The 18458-nt window shown below is 45.6% G+C and overlaps 6 protein-coding genes across 6 annotated transcripts; 4 read left to right on the top strand and 2 right to left on the bottom strand.

The window, feature by feature from the left end:
* The first annotated feature begins 56 nt into the window (after window positions 1–56).
* F4817DRAFT_325318 (mediator complex subunit 13 C-terminal-domain-containing protein) lies at window positions 57–5133 on the top strand. The gene is made up of 2 exons (XM_049301757.1): window positions 57–440; window positions 517–5133. Exons 1-2 carry the CDS (start codon window positions 381–383, stop codon window positions 4984–4986), a joined length of 4530 nt encoding a protein of 1509 aa, XP_049162895.1. The 5' UTR covers window positions 57–380; the 3' UTR covers window positions 4987–5133.
* Window positions 5134–5243: 110 nt separating this feature from the next.
* Window positions 5244–7449, top strand: F4817DRAFT_325320 (FAD/NAD(P)-binding domain-containing protein). Its single transcript, XM_049301758.1, has one exon. The coding sequence runs from the start codon at window positions 5808–5810 to the stop codon at window positions 7251–7253; it is 1446 nt and encodes a 481-aa protein (XP_049162896.1). The 5' UTR covers window positions 5244–5807; the 3' UTR covers window positions 7254–7449.
* Window positions 7450–7915: 466 nt separating this feature from the next.
* F4817DRAFT_356157 (NAD(P)-binding protein) lies at window positions 7916–8880 on the top strand (the record flags this gene model as incomplete). The annotated part of the gene is made up of 3 exons (XM_049305760.1): window positions 7916–8199; window positions 8248–8429; window positions 8480–8880. 3 exons carry the CDS (start codon window positions 7916–7918, stop codon window positions 8878–8880), a joined length of 867 nt encoding a protein of 288 aa, XP_049162897.1.
* A 186-nt stretch (window positions 8881–9066) lies between these two features.
* Window positions 9067–9299, bottom strand: F4817DRAFT_311993 (uncharacterized protein; the record flags this gene model as incomplete). The annotated part of the gene is made up of 2 exons (XM_049300074.1): window positions 9067–9173; window positions 9230–9299. The coding sequence occupies 2 exons, from the start codon at window positions 9297–9299 to the stop codon at window positions 9067–9069; spliced, it is 177 nt and encodes a 58-aa protein (XP_049162898.1).
* A 1570-nt stretch (window positions 9300–10869) lies between these two features.
* On the top strand, window positions 10870–14123 carry F4817DRAFT_366743 (uncharacterized protein; the record flags this gene model as incomplete). Its single annotated transcript, XM_049307017.1, has 3 exons — window positions 10870–12204; window positions 12279–13065; window positions 13138–14123. The coding sequence occupies 3 exons, from the start codon at window positions 10870–10872 to the stop codon at window positions 14121–14123; spliced, it is 3108 nt and encodes a 1035-aa protein (XP_049162899.1).
* Window positions 14124–14191: 68 nt separating this feature from the next.
* On the bottom strand, window positions 14192–17052 carry F4817DRAFT_325323 (copper amine oxidase). Its single transcript, XM_049301759.1, has 7 exons — window positions 16581–17052; window positions 15963–16528; window positions 15604–15913; window positions 15541–15552; window positions 15382–15487; window positions 14935–15309; window positions 14192–14858 (listed from the first exon to the last, which is right to left on the bottom strand). Exons 1-7 carry the CDS (start codon window positions 16884–16886, stop codon window positions 14443–14445), a joined length of 2091 nt encoding a protein of 696 aa, XP_049162900.1. The 5' UTR covers window positions 16887–17052; the 3' UTR covers window positions 14192–14442.
* Between the last annotated feature and the right edge of the window lie 1406 nt (window positions 17053–18458).

Genomic DNA, 18458 nt, shown 5'->3' on the forward strand with positions numbered 1-18458 from the left:
CAACGCCCGGAAATATACCTGAATTAGGTACTTGGTACGGGACCTCAAATATTCCTCAGCCATCCTCAGCCATCCCTTCTATAGAACACCATCTGGCCATGATCACATACCTATAACCGGCCAATGCTGCGATCAACTCTATGACCTACGAAGCGATAGCTGTTTACTCGTCCGCTTCAGTATTCACTGTCCGATTCCAGCTTCGCATTGCCCCTTTTCACTAGGCGTTGCGGAGATGGAGTTCGGCATGTGTTCGAGACCTCAGAGATTGAAACGAACTCATCCAACTCGCTCTGTTCATTGTATCTTATTCTTATGTTAGCAGGTACTTGATTATAGGAATTCTGTGTTTGTTGTACGGAAACGACTACTAAATCGGAATGATTGATACGATTTACGATATGGACACTGGCGAATATGAGACTAATACATTAGTAATTGTGAGTGCAAGACACCAAGACATACTGATCTATTTGTATCGGCGCATCCGCTAACTAAGTCGTGATTTTAATATAGAATAATATATCCTCTGTTAACTTCGCCTTCTACGATCCCGTCTCCCCAACCTTAACATCCCTCGGTTCCTATGCGCTCGAGCTCGAGACTGCGCTCCGGAAAGATGGGTTCCTGGCATATTACGATACGGTTCGACGGGGTGTATGGTGCTTTTACTTGTTGCAGAAGAGCAGGCTGCAGGGAGGTCAATCAGCAATACCTACATTCCCCAAGTTGATTGGAAGTGCTGGGTTGAGCTTTTCCTTGACCGAGGAGGGCACCTTTGAATCGGCGACACTCGTTAAGAGTCGTACACATGGCCCAAATACCGCCAACACTCCAGCAAGCTCCTCATCCTCGACTGGATCGGCTGCTCTAGATTCGGCCTATAGAAATATGCAGTCCGCTACTTTTTCGTCAGCTCAATCGTTTTCCACTCCAAGCGAGCAGGAGTCCAGGACAGTCCCACCCATGGACTCGAAAATCGCTTCCTCGACGTCAACAAAAGATGTCTACGATAACTTTATCTGCGCTACTCTCTCTGCGGTATCTTCTAGCTTCTGTGCGAACACTGGGGCTATCCCGCTAAGTTCCCGGACCCTGCTTCTTTCGAGCTCTTCTCATGACGACTACGCTACTGCTCCTGCAACTCTCGCTTCCTTACGCGTATATCTCACAACAACTGGCAGCCTTGTCATATCTTTTTCGCTTTCTCTGGCGGAGGGTATAACAAACCTGTCTGAAAACCTTGGATATCCTCTTCCGTCTCTTGGTGTTACTGTCTTAGCCGCGCCATTAGGAATGTTTGCTACTTGCCACCCCGTCATTACGTCTGATAATGTAGCTACCGAAGGTAGTTTTGGCCAGTCCCCCGATACTCAGATTGTGAGGCTTAGGTCTGAAAGGGACGATGGGCCATGGCGGAATATTTGTTCTAAATTCCTGCAGGCCCGTAACATACCGTCTTCATTTTGTGAATCCCAAAGTTGGATTACTCTTCAACGAATACGAAGAAAGCCAACAGAGCAAAACGTAGATGGGAAACGGACACCGCTAGTAGGTACTTCAAACATATCGTGGCCTGCCAGTTTGTGCTTTTGTAAGATGTTTTCGCGACTAGGAATTGGAGGCGAAGGAGATGATGTCTCGGGGTCTGAATCCGACCGGAATTATGACACTCTGAGGGTCGCTAAGCAATGGTTTTTAGACGCGGGGGGGCGGGATGAGACACTCATAAAAAACAAAAAGGAGAGAGACGCTGCAACGGCTCGTGAAGTTACACTAGGAGACGGTCAAAATCAGCATACCAGTGGTCTATCTCCTTTGCCATTACAGCGATCTAATAATACTGGTGTACCGCCTGGTTTGTATCCGACACCTCCAGACGGTAATATCCAAAATATTGTTGGTGCGACGCCGTCTATGGACGGTACGGCTTCTAGTCCTGGAAATAACGCGGCTACATCTGCGTTAGACATTGATGGGACTCGTAATGTGAGATCATACGGAGATCATTGGGAGAATACGGACACGAAACGTGAGCGCATAGGTGCTTCATTTGAGTCAGAAAACCTCTTCGGCGAATTGGGTCCCGATATGTTTGCAGACACCGATATCACCGAGGCTGATTTTAATTTCTTTGATGAACAGCCTGGTGACATGGGCCTAAGTTCCCTTGATTTGCCTGGCATCTCAAATTCAGACTCAAATTTAGGCCTTACCGTCGGCCTTCCGACGGTACAAGAGTCTCAAGCTAAGGGAGGACCTCCGGATATTCGCTTAGTTGATGTCGCTTCGCCAACGTTCACGAAGCCTGAGCTAAGACATGCACGGAGCTCGCTAGGAGATGAAGCGCGACGCCAAGCTGGATTAGACGTTAATAGATTTCAGTCTGCGGGCGTCAAACGGCCCGCTAGTCCATTCAATCCGGATACCGTGTTCAAGAGAATTAAAGCGTCTCTTGATAACCACCATGCAGTTCAGGAGAACTCTCGTATAACAGCGTTTCCTCATAACAGCATTTTTGATAAAGTGGATTTTGGGCCCTGCTTATCAGCAGTGAACAGTAAATATGAAGGAAGTGGGCGGTTCGACTACTCTGTCGAGCGATCAGAAGATGTCAAGTTTTCTGGTCTGAATGAACCGCCAACGACGAGCTATTTGCGCCGCCATGTCAAGGCCCGGAAAGGCTTGAAAGAACTCCCTGCAAAGATCGGACATCTTCTAATTCACCCACCTGGTTCCCAGGTCCCCATATCGAATCGACCAAGCCCTTCAAACCTCGAAGAGACGCACTCGGACGCTGATGAAATTAGTCTTGTATCGGATCAGGATGATTTAAGCTACGATAGTGATGAGCCATTATCCCCCGTAAAATCCTTGAGTGTGAGAAGACGACTAGTTGATGACGATAGGGAGTCCCTTGCTACATCATTTAAGGAGCTTGAATCTATAGACCTGAGCTTGCCTCATCTACCACTTGAGTTGCCCCATGCGTGCAAGTCCGAGGCGGACTTGCCACTCACCAAGTACTTTGCCGACCCGGAACCGCCACTTTTCTCACCATCACTACCAGATGATCAGTTGATAATGGCGGCACAAATTCTTACAGACCAATTTTCTACTTCCACCTTTTCGACTACTACAACACCTCAACTGTTAGAATCAAGAGTTTACCAGCGCCGCCAGCTTACCAATCTCACACGGAGATCGATCCAGGATGTTAAGTCCAGCCTTCCCCCATGCCTTGCAACTGCTACGGAGTATCAATTTCGTCCCTTTATTGAACTTCAAGATGTACCCCTTCTCGGACAACCTACAAGAATGCAACCAAGGCCACCGGGAGCCGACCAGATGAGGCCAAGTAGTTTATTCCAGATCCCATCGCCACATTTTGAGTTGCGGCGATATGAGTCTAAGTTGTCTGTCTTGCCATCTGCTGTCGCTTTCTGGGAGAGTCTTGGACTAAGTCCGTCTCCTGGAAATAAAGACATCAATGCACTCTGTATTTTTCCCAATAACGAAGGCATGGCAGATGATATGCTTGTGTTCACAGATCGAATGCGTAGCATTTACGAATCATTAAAACTGGGTTCATTCAGCCGTCTTCCTACAACATCCGGTGTAGAGAACGGCATGTTTCCTTTCGCTTCCGAGAAAGACCTAATCCCATTCAGCAAGTCCTCATCTTTTCTACGGCCCTCAATAGCGAGCTGCGTTAATAAAATTTGTCAAGTGCTAGCATCAATGATGGTTGAAGAGATAAATTTCGTCATCTTCTTCGTCTATTCGCCAGATGTTGCTGGATCGGCAGTAGAATGCTGCGCTGCTTTCAACCAGATCTTCGAGGGATACAGAAGGATACTTTCGAGTAAAAAGTTATCAATCGTTAACGATCTAGCCCTACAACTAATACCACAAGATTTCATAGCGTCTTCATGTTCAGTCGCTATGCCATCTCCTTCTGAGTTTTGTAAACTGGCCATGGAGACATACGATAGGTGTACTCAATTTGGTGGAGCGGGACCATCCCCGGCAATAATGCTTGAACAACCACCACCAAGGATGATCGATTTCAAACTGACCACCAATCCGTCCGCGTCGTTGTTACACGAGAACACTTGCCTCCACATCGCTTATGCGCAAAGCATAGATGGAAGGTGGGTTACAGCGGCTTGGACAGATAATAGGGGTAGCCAACAAATGACGGCATCATACTGTCTAGGAAGAAAAGGAAAATGTCTATCGAGGCCAATCGCGGATGTTACGACAGAGATCTGGGGTGCCACTCGTGACTTCATCTCTGCTCGGAAAGTGCACTGGCGAATCATTATCGCGAAATCCGGTACGATGGAACAGTCCGAGATAGAACTCTGGTCTGCTCTAGCTCAAGCAGAGTCAAAAGCATCGATCAGCTTAACGCTGATCGTAGTAGACACTGACCCATCTATGCAACTCCTCCCCCCGGCAGTTAAGATAACAAGCAATGCCTTATCTGTATTCTACACCACGCCGGTTTCAACGCCACAAGGGTCTATGGTGTCGCCAGAGCAAAGCGGCAACCCACTTACGCCCATGCGAGAGAATGCACCTACAAGCACACCGACGCCCAGCGGGGACAACAATCCAGAAGCCGATAGTGACGCTACATTAACCGAAATCACCGATCAAACGTGGGGTGCCGTCCTATCCCACAGATTGAACAACTCGACTTCCTTGACAGAGCTGAATCCGGCACTAATCAGTGGGTATCTAGTAAAACGTGGTGGGACGCGAGTTGAAGACCCTCCTGTCCTCCTAGAGGTCAACCTAGTACATAATGAGGGGAACCCTCGAGCATATGAATCTTTATTAAGGGAAATACTTACGTACTACCGAGGGCTCGGGACACTAGCTCGAGCGCGTGGCATGGTAGGCAAGGAAACAGATATCCGGCCATGGCATATTGCCGCGGCTGAGAATGCGGTCAAAGCGTTATACATGTTGGTATGACGTAGGTAGTCACTATGGGCAAGATGCCATTACGTGTAGAAATGACTATTTGCCAGGTTGAGGCAGTTTGTTAGCAATATAATAAGATATCAGCACCCATGCTTCACTTCACGAACTAAGTACGGGCATTAGATAAATATTTCTGCGCGGTTCGGGATTGTGACCTGTTTCAGTAACGGTGATCAAGAAAAAGCAAAACAAAAAAGCAGCTATCAAGTGCGTGTCGCTAAGAGGGCGTAAAAAGCACGGGTTAGTATCATTAGAAACCAATCGGTATCGCCTTACTTTCGTCATTACGCTCTTGTACAATGTGACAAATCAATACCATCTGCGGGGTGTAACAAAGCTGAAAGGGGCCAACACGAGTTCGAATGCGGAGATAGAACAAAGAAGTTCGTTAGTTTAGGGGGTTATGATTCGAACCCCCATGTTACACCAACGCCACGAGACTATTTCCTTATGTTCTCCAACGATTATTGGCATCACGAGCAACATAGTAGCGTACACACCACCCTGAAATGCGCTCGAAAATAAAGACTCTACTCGACTAGACTAGACGATATGGCCATGTCTAGATCGCCACCGCGTACAGCCTCGGGTAATGTTATAGCAGATGGGAAATATAAGTTACTACTCATTGCGAGTTCCTGTAAAAGAAAATTCCTTTGTTTATCATATTTGATTCAATCGAGTTGTGTTGATTTGATGTCGGGGAACTTGTGTTAGTTCTTACCCCTAGTTTGACAGAGAAACTATTTCACTACAAAATTTGCTACTACCACCTATGTGAAGTTCCTAGTTACAGGAAGGGACATATCAACATGGGATCCTTACCAGAAAAGACCAACACTCCTGAGACCCTCGACTTAATTGTCGTAGGTGCTGGGATATCCGGTATCAACAGTGCCTATAGACTGCAAACGGAGTTTCCGCAAGCTACGTTTGCCGTCTTCGAAAACCGAGACAGCGTCGGCGGCACTTGGGATCTCTTCAAATATCCAGGGGTTCGATCAGACACAGACCTCTACATGTATGGCCTTACATGGCATCCCTGGCCGTATCCCAAAGCCATCGGACAGGGTAGCCAGATAAAGGAATATCTAGAAACATCCGTGTCTAAGCACAACCTCGATCGTCATATTCGGTTCAGGCACAAAGTCCTGTCTATGAACTGGTCTTCCAAGTCAGCACAGTGGACTGTGAACGTGAGCCATGATGGCGTTCTTAAGGAGTTTAAGGCACGCTTTGTAATTCTAGGAACAGGATATTACGACTACGACACTCCACGGCAGGCCCATATTCCTGGCATTGAAAACTTCAAGGGCCAGGTTATCCACCCTCAGTTCTGGCCTGATAATTTCGACTATGCCGGGCGAGACGTGGCCGTCATCGGTAGCGGAGCAACGGCTATTACACTTGTCCCCAGTCTAGTGAAGAAAGCTAGCAGAGTTACTATGATACAGAGAAGTCCTTCTTACATATTAGCAGTGCCCGACGATGATACCCGTCCGGCATGGATGCACCCATTCCTACGAGTGTGGAACACGATCTTCTCTTGGTTCGTCATACTATTCTGCAAGTATTATCCTATGTACGCCAAGAGCTATCTCATCAATAAGGCGCTTCCACAGCTGCCAAAATCTGTCGACATTGACCCTCACTTCACGCCTCGATATCTACCTTGGGAGCAGCGCCTCGGCTGGGCTCCCTCGGGGGATTTTTACCAAGCTCTCCATGATCCGAGAACAAGTATCGTAACCGGCGCAATCAAGCGTGTCACAGATAAGGCTATTGAGATGGATAACGGCCAAGTAATCGAAACCGACGTGATAATTACAGCGACGGGGTTAAGAACGTTGCTCGGCGGGCATATTGATATCAGGGTGGATGGCGAAAAGATAGAGTGGGGAGGCAGATTCATATGGAACTTCTCAATGATACAGGACATTCCCAACATGATGCTCGTGATGGCATACGTCAACATCCCATGGACTATAAACGCCGACTTAGTTACTACCCGCTTTTTCCGAGTCTTGAAGCACATGCAGAAGCGTGGCGCTAGGATTGCTGTCCCACGCGTTCCGAAGGACTCGACCATGAAAACTGAGCCATTCTCTCCTCTGACATCTACCTTTTATACCGAGGTAGAGGATAAGATGCCGAAATATGGCACAAGCGGGCCATGGAAAAGAAAGGTCCATGTTCCCCTTGACTATATCAATGCTCATTGGGGGGATGCTACGACTGGCTTGGAATTCCACCCCTGATTGATACAACCAATCTTAGCAAAAAGCAGTAATGAATTATGTATGTGTGAAGTGAAAGGATATGCGTCCAGACGAAAGTATGACCGGGAGGATTCGGGCTATAAGGATTCCACGCCATCAAGTACATAACACTCATTTCAGCTCACTGATGAGCTTAGTACTAGGTAGTCTTACTATATAAGTTCCTTCGGTTTCATGATATCCCGTCCTAATTATCTGATAGTTGCCTACCTAGGTACCTAAGTAGACATCATCAGCAGATGATTTATAATAAACACACCAGGCTAACACCTCAAAGTAGATAGGGGCGGCCTTTGGTTGGCTGTAAGCGGACTGTAGCGGACTATTGTCAGATGAAGTCTCGGCTGGACTGCTTCACGTGATCGGACCTTTCTATCGTTTTACCTACACGTAGGGCGGACTTCACTTAGAGCGCCGGATATTCTGCATATCTAATGGGTTGTCGGCGTTAAAAGATGTCAACCTATGCTTAAGTGCGTGTATCCTGTAGAAATTGATCAGCGGTTAGCATGCTACGAGGTAGCAATATAAATATCGACCACAATGGCCTCAATCACAAACACAGAATCCCACACATCCCATTCCATCTATTCTCAAACATTTCAGAAACTCTCCTACAACAGACTCTTACCAATAACATTATGACTCAACTCGTATGGCTTGTCACTGGCTGTTCTTCCGGATTCGGGGAGATTTTGATCCAGCAGATATTATCTCGAGGGGATCTTGCCGTTGCCACTGGACGAAAGCTAGACAAGCTCCAGCATCTTGAGCGACTCGGGGCGACTACATTAGAACTCGATGTCACCCACTCTCAGGAATCCATCAATGACACTGTCGCTAAGGCCACAGCCGTATACGGGAGAATCGATGTATTAGTAAATAACGCCGCATTCGTCGCGACAGGAGCGTGGGAGGATATTGAGTAAGGCAGAACGTATTCCGACGAAATCCCTTGCTTACAAAATGCTAGATACGATCAGCTCCTTGCCCAGTTTGATACGAATGTTTTCGGAGTCTTCAAGGTAACGCGCGCAGTCCTACCCCATCTAAGAGAGAGGAAGTCGGGTGTCATGGTATTCATCAGCTCTCTCTCGGGCTGGCACGGGCATGCTTTCACCGGTCCCTATGCCGGATCCAAGTTCGCTCTGGAAGGTAATGAACTCGTGCCGCCAAAATCAGGGTTCGTTGTTAACTGGATGTAGGCCTCGTCGAAAGTTTGAGTCGGGAAACGGAAGGTTTTGGAATCAGAACCTTGTTAATCGAGCCCGGTAGATTCCGAACGATGCTCTTGTCGCCGAGCAATCGACGTTCAGTGACGTCCAGTATCCCAGACTACGCGGGGGCTTCGAAGGCCAATATGGATGGGCTAGCGAAGGAAGATCGGTCGCAGCCCGGTGACACGGAGAAAGCAGTCGAAATCATCCTAGACCTTGTTAGAAAGGAAGGGTGCGCGCTGGGAAAAGAAGTGCCGTTGAGATTCCCTCTGGGCAGGGATTGCTACGATACGATCAAAGGGAAATGCGAGGAGACTCTGCTCTTGCTCAAAGATTGGCGTGATGTTATTAATAGCACGGATCATGATGGCTACCCTGCACTGAGTTAAGCAGGGATATGCGACTCGTGGATAATATTCATTACGATTATATTATAGGTACGGAAGTAAATTACAGCATCTTCCATAAACCACCTCCAATCTGGTCTGTAAACTTCGTTAGCCGGCATCAAGATTTCAGGACAGGTCTGGATACTTATCAACTATATTCCTACTAGTCCATGCATGCCAGTCAGTTCAGGTTTGTGACATGGCATTGCTGATGTTTTCATTATTAAAGAAATCGTCGGGCCGTTCCAATACCATCCATCCCATACCGCCTGATAGATGCCACGCGATGTGACCTAGGTTGAAATGTTAGCCCTCCGCATTACTTCGTCTTGAATCGTGATACACTTACAGTGGAGCAGCCAAATCCCCGGGTTATCCTGCTCCCATTGAATCACGATATAATGACCGCGCAAAAGCATCTGGACGTCGCGACGTTGGGGGTTTCTAGGATTGGCAATAGATCCGTCCCAACATGAGCCATAGTTGCCGATTATAGTTGGTCTCGACCTGTCCTTACGTCGTTTCTCTAGGTGCTCCTGAGCCGGTTCGCCATATACCACAAGTTAGACGACCCATTTAGACGTAGCTCGACGGGGAGTATTTCTGTTACGTCGGGCTCGTCAGGAGATAGCTGGTAAGCGGACACAGTCCGCGATAAAGGATCATTACCGCAATAGTTATTTATACGCGTTTGGTCCGGGTTGGGTCGCCGGCATTTGTGTTCGGTCGGCCTTCTCGTAGAATATTGCCTCCGTTGCTAAGTAAGACCCTTGTTTTCCCGGAGAACAGTTGGGTGGTTTATACGCACTTAGCCAGATCGAGTCGGTCGGGTTACCTGTCGCACTTACCACGACATCCGTATTACAATAGGTCCCGAGAATCCGCTTGCTGCCTGCGACTCATAGTGTGAACGATACCAGTACCATACAGTTCTGGTTTGAATATGTAGGTATAAGCAAACCCATCATTACCAACACCGTTATGTAAGGGACGCACACTGAGAGCTGCCGTTGCCCATTGACGTACTGAAGTCATACTAGTATATGCTCACAAGTAGGAAGCCTTTCTCTAAGCCAGTCTATCCGGCCTAACCTAATATTCTTGTAAGCAATAGATATTCGAACACAGAAGTGCTAGTAACAGGATAGAACGAATAGAAATTGGAACTAGCTCGTAGAGGATAAATACCAAATAATGATTACCCCGTACGCATTTACCCCCATGAGGGAATAAGCAATAGATACGGACTTACAATTACATTAAACCCTGAAATTTGGTATATCAACGCAGTTCTTTTGAGTAATTTTAGAACTATTCATCCCGTTCGTTTTCATTCCTTTATATTAACTAAAGCAGACAGTTTCAAATAAGGTGCCTAAGAGGTAATTAACCAGCGTCTAGATAACAGAGGACGACTTATTAAAGTCAATTAACTATTATTCAGGTAACAAACGCAGTCAAGCCACATAACATTATGGATAACCAAAAAGCAGAAAAACAACTGATATTCTACCAGCATGACATAACACAAAGACATAAAGGACATGAAATGTACCTGGACATTGTGGCTTTATTCAAGTAAATATTAGGCTTTCAAAAGGGTTTGGGTGTAGAAGATATGGCGCAAATGTGTCTGTTTCTTTCAACTTTTCACTTCAACAGACACCATGTCTTAATATTCTATTCTATAATAACTTTATTTACTCTACAAATCCATTCTTATTCTTGATAAATATATTCTTTATGTTCTTAGAAACTATGAATATGTGTTTTATCTGCTAAATGTTAATTTTACTGTAAGACTACAACTCCCTAGATCACTATATATTAAGACGCGACTGTGAGCAATGAGGATTGTAATTATGTCATCATCATCATAAATGACCTAAAAGACTAAAGGAACTCAGTATAGGTTAAGATTATGGTTGATATATAAACCCATCAGGACATACTATAGAAGATTATCTTGTTTATCGATACTAGTTGGCAATGTCTACCGACCCTATCAATGCGGTGAACCTCGATACTCTGATCATCAGAATAAAAGGGGTTGAAAACCCGAGAGAACGTGTAAACGTAAAACTACCCGAAGGACGAAGCTTGGACCACTACGGTAATATACCCCTTAATCGATTTATTAAACAAGATGGTCGAGCATCGGTACGTCGGCTATCGAGCGATTTCGATTACGAAGAATTCCGAAAGTTTTTGGAGATAAACAAGATAGTAAAGCGTGATGTGTTCTTAGACCCGGGACCACCCTCATCCGTACTTGATAGTACCAATTCCTGGTATGTCCTTTTGGCTAGAGTTCAATCGGGCGAGCATCCACTGACCGAGAAGCCCGACGGTTTTAAATATCTCAGATTAGGCCCCCCGTCTGAGAATACAGCCCCAGCCCCAGCCGCAGCCGCAGCCGCAGTACCAGCTGGAGGCGGAGGCGGAGGTGGAGGTGTAGGTCCGGGCCCAGTTGCAGGAAGACGGACTTTAAAACCCAGTGAACTTGGGTCACCCTTTCCCGGCTCCCTTGATAAGGTAATTAGCACACCTACCCGTCGCCCGGCACCGCCTGCTGGCGGGGCACTACCTGCTCGCCGAGGCGCTGGAGGTGGCCCAACACCGGGCCGAGATCTCGCGTCGGGTACGAGACCGGTCCCTTCAAGTGCTAAGAAGGAGGTGGGCATTAATGATATGAACTCTATCGTCGAGGGCACTAACGTCATACACGAAGATGACGAAGATAAATCAAATGCAGATGTAGACGAGAGCAGCATGGCGGACGGTGCAAACGCAATTGTGAATCAACTCAACATCAACCAGGCACAAATTGACTCGACTACTTGGGAAAGTGTTTGTCAGTTTTTCGGATGTAATACTAATGATACGGAGGTGGAAGTTCCAGGCCTTAAGTTAAGACTAAGGGGGTATCAAATGCACGCAGTTTACTGGATGATAATGCAACCTCTTCGTAACATCCGGGCCGGTATGATTGGAGATGATGTTGGGCTTGGAAAGACGGGGATGACACTGGCTGTTATCGTACTTCGTCATCAAATGCACACGGCTGCGCGAGAAGTATCTCTCGAATGGGCACAAAGAAAAGTAATAGAGAAACAAGCGAATACGAGTGACCCCGTTCCTCAATTCAATCACCTTCCCAACCAAACAGGCGTACAAACGCCTATCACGACTTGCCCCAGCCAGGCACAATCCAGATTTCGTTTCATATGCCCTTGTGTACCGGGATCGGTGGCCTTCCGGTTTACAAGGCAAACGATGTCGGCGCCTAGTATAATTATTGCTCCTGCAGATTTGCTTGATCAGGTACGTGATATCGAGAACCCCTTACACCCATGTCCTTATTTGTGAAAATGATTAATATCTGACTGTTATTTTAGTGGCTAAAAGAAGTCGATAAGTGGGTTGACTCCTCGGATGGAAGCGTCGCTGCGGATATGATATTTACTGTCGCCCACCGGGATTGGGATCGTAAGCCTCACTCACACAATGATGCGGCTGTACGTATGACGCGGGGCGAGCTGCATGATAGGAAAATACGGCCTGGCAGGCAGGATGTGCAATCCCGATATGTTATACTTGCAAGCCCGCTCGGCACGGTGAAACTGCTTGCACCGTATAAAATAGAGATAGAAGACCCAAACAGAAGAAGACCTGCGACAACATATGAACTGGGGGTCGGGTATGTGTTCATGGACGAGGTACACAAGTATCATGGGAGCAAGAATAGCACGACAGACCCTTTTAGGGCTCTAGCGACGCTTCGGAACACTTGTTTTAGAGTTCCTGTTGCTATTGGTTTATCGGCTTCGATGCTGGGCGGCGGTCCGCATTACTGGCGACCATTTGTCGAGCATATTCTCCATGCACAGGTGCCGGGGCAGCAGCTCATACCAAAAATCGAAAAGATCGACGACTTGGACCAATATGTGAGTGCTTGGGGGTATTTCGTCAATCATGATCCCGAAGACAACAATACAAGGTACATGGGGCTCTTAGAATTCTTAAGAGGATTCATACCTCTCGCATTGCTTTGTCGAAATAAAGGCCAAAGATTTAGAGAGGTCCTAATCGGAAATCCTCCCGTGCCTATTTATTGGGAGATATGCGATATGTTTGACGACGAGGTCCGACATTCCCATCGAAGGTTGGCCGCTACAGTGCGATGTAAGTTTCCTCGGTGTTTAATATTTTATTAGTTTTGGCTGTACTGACTCTTAACTTTTTACCCCTTTGTAGCCTGGATAGATGAGGAGTATACGAAGAGAAAAGCAACGTGGGAAAGTGATGGGAAAAGAGACCCAGAACCGCAAAAGGAGTCAATCCAAGCAGAATTACTGGGCACTGTAGTTTCTGCTGGACCTACAATTCATGCTTACGAAGTGATCCTACGTTCTTCGGCATTACCAGCACTCGCAAAACTCATCGATCACGAGGAACTCCCGTACGAAAAGATCTTAAAGGACGAGGTTATGAAATATTCGAAGGATATAACGAATGCTCTCGAGCGGGGATTGTCTAGTGGAACGGCGAATAACGATATAGAGGAGACCGTAAAATCTATATTGCGGCGATCAGACTACTGGGATAAGCGAGAGGAATTGGAAAGGACGTCTCCGAAGTTTCATAAAATATGTGACTACATTGACCATATGATAGAGCTGAGGACAAACATCTGGGATGATAGTACCGGATTTCCGGACCCGGGACCCGAGCCGGAGGATGGCAGTCGGGTTCGCCATATGTTAATCTTTGCTGAGTCCCAGATTGCGGCCTTCTTATTATTTATGCTGCTTTATCAGAGGTACGGTTCGAAGATTGATTGGATTTATGCCCACGCCGGAATACCACCTGGCAGACGTGCCCCAATGCTCGGACGGATAAATCAGCCGTGTACCGCTCAAAGTCGGAACAAGATATTAGTATCTACCTGCCGCTTGTCAGGAAAGGGCCATAATTTGCAAAGAGCAAATTATTGTATCATTACCGAATATCCTCAAACTAGAGATGAGCAGAGGCAAGCCGCCGGCCGTATTGATAGGACAGGTCAGACCATGAATCCTGTTGTTGTTCAATTGCTAGACAATGAAAACTTGGCCGAGACGGTTCGATACCGGCGAAGTCGCTTAAGGGCACAACTGGCGGATGATAGCATAAGGGAAAGCGAAAGGGTCGACATCAACGACTTCTGCGAACCGCAAAGAGAACTTGTTATCCAGCGCTAACCTTAATATTAATATTACGTGTTATTATATATAGCTCCTTCTTTTTTACTAGAGGTTTATAATCTGGATTAATATATCAAATGGTTTGTTCAATTTATTTATATAGCTACCTCCTATGTTAAGATCCTATTTTGAAGAGGTACTTTGTAATATATTTCCATGTTCACCAGACTTCTAGATACCCAAATTCTTACTTCTTAATATATCTGGAGCCCCATTCTCAAAGAGCAGCAAACTCCATTATCTTGATGCTAGATTTTCATGATAATATAGACACTAGCCAGACCCCTCGTCTCGACACAAGTGATGCTTTACCCATTTAGTGTCCATTGACCCCATTCGTGCCATTGGCCCCATTAGTAGCACAACAGCCTCCTGAACTGTTACCTCCGTTAGTAAACGCGAGCTTGCTCATTCCGTCTGTCGCATTGACAATCCCCGCGCCGTTCGCAGCTACTTGGCTGGGGGTACTGGAGTAGCTAGGCGGGACGTCCATGACGGGGTTATTAGAGAAGAAATTGCGCGGACGCAGGAGCAATGTGATGGGCTCAACCGGCATCACAGGGAAGTCTTCCGGAGCGGGGATGTGTGTGACTCCGAAGGTGTGCCATAGCACCACGTTTGTGTCCTCGATGGATTCCGTGCCATCCCCAATCCACTCCGGCAAACCAATTGACGGCTCTCCCGATGTCTGGGGAACGTGGCGCCCTGCCGGCCACAGCTGGTCGTCTCGATCTACAGGATTGATTCTTAGTTAGAAGGCCCGTTTGATGAATGGAGAGGGAGAAAAGGGGGTAGGTGGTCTACTTACACTTCGTAACATGGACCGAGTGTCTGGCGAACCCGGCCCTCTTCCAGACTAGAGAGCCCTCCTTCGGTAGAAGCCTAGCGACTTCTCGGCTGACGAGCTTGTAGCTCACTGGCTTTTTACTATAGGGATGTAATTTGCCTGTGTTGCAAATGTCCCATGTGCGGCTCGTAGCGCCGTCGTAGTCTGTTGCTGCTTTGCCAGTCGTGTCCAGCTTTGTTCGCTTAGCGTAAAATGCGTTGCCATAATAATTCTCTGGGCTGCCGACTGGCGCGTCAGATGGGACTGCATCTGCCATGAAGACTGTGTTCTTAGGCCCGTCTACGTTGGCATCAATCCGTAGGCAGAACAAGTGTTGGTGATTATGCGCATTGACACCTTTGGTTACTGTTAGCTACTAATATAGATCTCAAGAGTTTGATATAGAGAAGTCGATATTTGATAACTTGCCTGGATATACTTGAGTTCCCCAGCCCTTAGTATCCTCATCAGGGCCCATGGCGTAAGTATTCAGGATGCCCGTGAGCTTGATCTCCGGTTGGATAGTACCATCTTGCTAAAGTTGAAGTCAGTAGTATGAACAATGCAAAATCACACTTGAATTCTCACATGGAAGATCCACTGCTTCAGGTTAGTATTTAATTGCCATCTGTATTTCTAATAGAAACTGACCTGTATGGCATATTCATAATTGGCAGCAGTAAAAATCTGCTGAACGATGAGTTTCCGCGCTCGGGTGACGATGACCGATTCGTCCCTAAAGTCGGTATGTTTGAATAATATGCCGTCGTCCTCCTCGTGAATGCAAATTGCATTCTTGATGGTGCGAAGGCTGCCGGATCTTGTAGGGAAATGTGCATCTAGGTAATGAATGGAACCCTTGCAGTCACACCCCAGCGTAAGACTGTTGGTCATGTACCCAGCGCCATACTCTCCAAGGTCAAAAGCATGCTTCCGCTGATGAGGATGCTCAGGGTTCCCACTGAGTTTATGATTAGCAAGTTTCCCATGAATCGATCCAAGTTACTCACTAAGGTACCACCATCTCTGCTAGGGAGAGTCGGTAAAATATTGGGCGTACGGTTCCCTTGTCGTTGTAAGTGATGTTATTGAGGATGATACCCTCCCGATAGTTGAAACCGATATGGAAGTTCCAGTTCTGCCACTCTAACTCGCGCCCTTTCATTTTGAACGAAACTCCTTCAGGTTGAGTTATGTTGATGGGTTTCAAGTCGTTACGGTATCCTCCCGCCTTTTCAATTGCAGCAGGATGGTAATTTATTGGCGCAGCCTTACTCAGTGGCCGCCGTACCTTGGGAATATCAATAGCAATGATTTCTTGCTTCTCCGCGTCAAATATGGGACAGAAATCTAGAGGGTATTGGTACTGGCAGTCGTCAACATTGGGCCTGTAGTACATCAGTGCTTGCTGGAGTCGAATCTTGTTGCCGTGCCTCTCGTCGTAACCAATCGTCCATGGGTCGCAATAGACCTTGTGCATCTCTTCCTTTGGAATTCCACTGATTTCACATTGCTCAATAACTTTAGGGTCCTTCCGGCAAATGTGCTCAACAAGAACTAGCTCTTCCATAGTTATCTAGACACCATTGTGAGCAATACCCCTATTCATTCGACACACCAAGACTTACTATAGGCTGCAATCCATCCAGCAATTCCCACTTAGTGATCTTGCCAACCGCGATATCAACCAACCCATCATAAACCTTGCCACCGGGGGCGATTACGACGATATCAGCAATCCTGGGCGGTGGAGGAGCGTCGGCTGAATTTTCTAGCCATTTTATCATCTCCGCCTTTCGCGGCTCATGCAGTGAGACAACATTGAAGAACACATCTCCGTGAGCCTTTTTTACAACGCCAATAGCTGTCTGGATTTCATCTAGACTCAAAGGATCGAAGGGGTGCGGAACCGTGTCGGAAATTGTAGAACCCATTGCGACTATGGTATGAGGCGTAAACTACAATAGGAAAATATTGAAAAGAAACCCTCGCGGGGATGGCACAAACTTAAGTATATCACACGCAAACACATCTTGATAGTGATAATTCTTATACCCCTAACTCTCTAGTAGTCTATAATACGAATGATGCAGTGACACACATGTGATGTATGTATCTAAGACCAATTACCAATAGTATTATCCCAGCACTACCTGATAAGAGCTCCGCTCGCCGCCTTGTCGTGCTTCAGTATCAGAAACTCTGGGCTCAGCTCTGCAGCACTTGCCCCTCTATCATCTGATAAGTATACTTAGTAGGGCGATGGGCGATGGGCGATGATAGGAAGATCTCGGGGTTCCCCTCTTCATGCACGTATAGGCCAGGGACTAGACTAGTTGCGGGGGGAATAGCCGCATATACTTCCCAAAAGCGGTATGGGCTTAAAATTAACGGCTCTGGATGGTTAGCAATATGCTTGCTAGTAATGCCAACATAGATAAGATATCAGCCATAATAAGTCAAAGACCCTTAGATATCTTTATATTCCGATACCGGGTTTTAGCAGCCATGGACCCTATCTATTGCATCTTCCCGAATGCCAGGAGGAAGATCCCGATTCCCGAGTCTTGATATTCAGCGGTTATAAAACATTTCATGAATGAGCACTGATGTTTAGCCAAGTCTCCAGCGCCATCAAGTCAGTCCCCTTTTGGGCCGATCATAAAAACGCTACTGCACCTTTGGCAGCCTCATTGCTGCTTTAAACAAGCCCTTTTATTTGATATCTTTATCCAATACTAATACTTTTAAAGTTACCATAGTGCTAATAATATGCTGTCATTAAGTGAGACTATAAAAATCTGGTTTATGGCAAATGAAAAATATTTAATTTAAACGGTTTAAAAGGATTAATATAGTTTTTTTTAAATAACGACGTTTTTATGTTTGATTATTTTTAATTATAAAAAATAATAGTCGATAAAAATAAAATAACTTTTAGTTTTTTTTTATAAATACTTAATATACATTATTTTAAGTTTTAACGTTAATAGTTATTTTAGTTAACGGTTATTAACTTTACCATAACGGAAAAAAAGGGTTTAAAAAAATGATTTTAAAATTAAAATGGTTTTATACGGCGTAACGTTTTTAGGTTTTAAAGGCTTTAATTGGTTAAAATTTAAATATAATAAGTTTAAGTTTTATTTTTAAAATTTTATTTTATAAAAACCGTTTTATAACCGTAAAACCATTCCATTTTATATAATCGTTTTTTTTTTAAAAACGATTGTTTAACTTTTAACTTAAAAAAAAAAAAAATTTTATAAAAATTTCGAAAAAAAAAAAAAATTTTTATAAAAATTTTTTAAATTTTTCCAAGTTAAAATTTTACTTTTTCCGAAATAAAAGTTATAAAAGTTAAAATTAAATAAATTATATTTTAAAATAATTCGATAAAATTAACCACCTCGTCCCATTAACTTAAACGTTAAAACTTTAAACTTTATAATTAATTATAAAGTTTATGGTTACACAAACGCAAGAGTTATAGGTTTAAAAACCAG

Source organism: Daldinia loculata (genome assembly GCF_022478755.1).
Source record: "Daldinia loculata strain CBS 113971 unplaced genomic scaffold F4817scaffold_4, whole genome shotgun sequence".
Lineage (NCBI taxonomy): Eukaryota > Fungi > Ascomycota > Sordariomycetes > Xylariales > Hypoxylaceae > Daldinia > Daldinia loculata.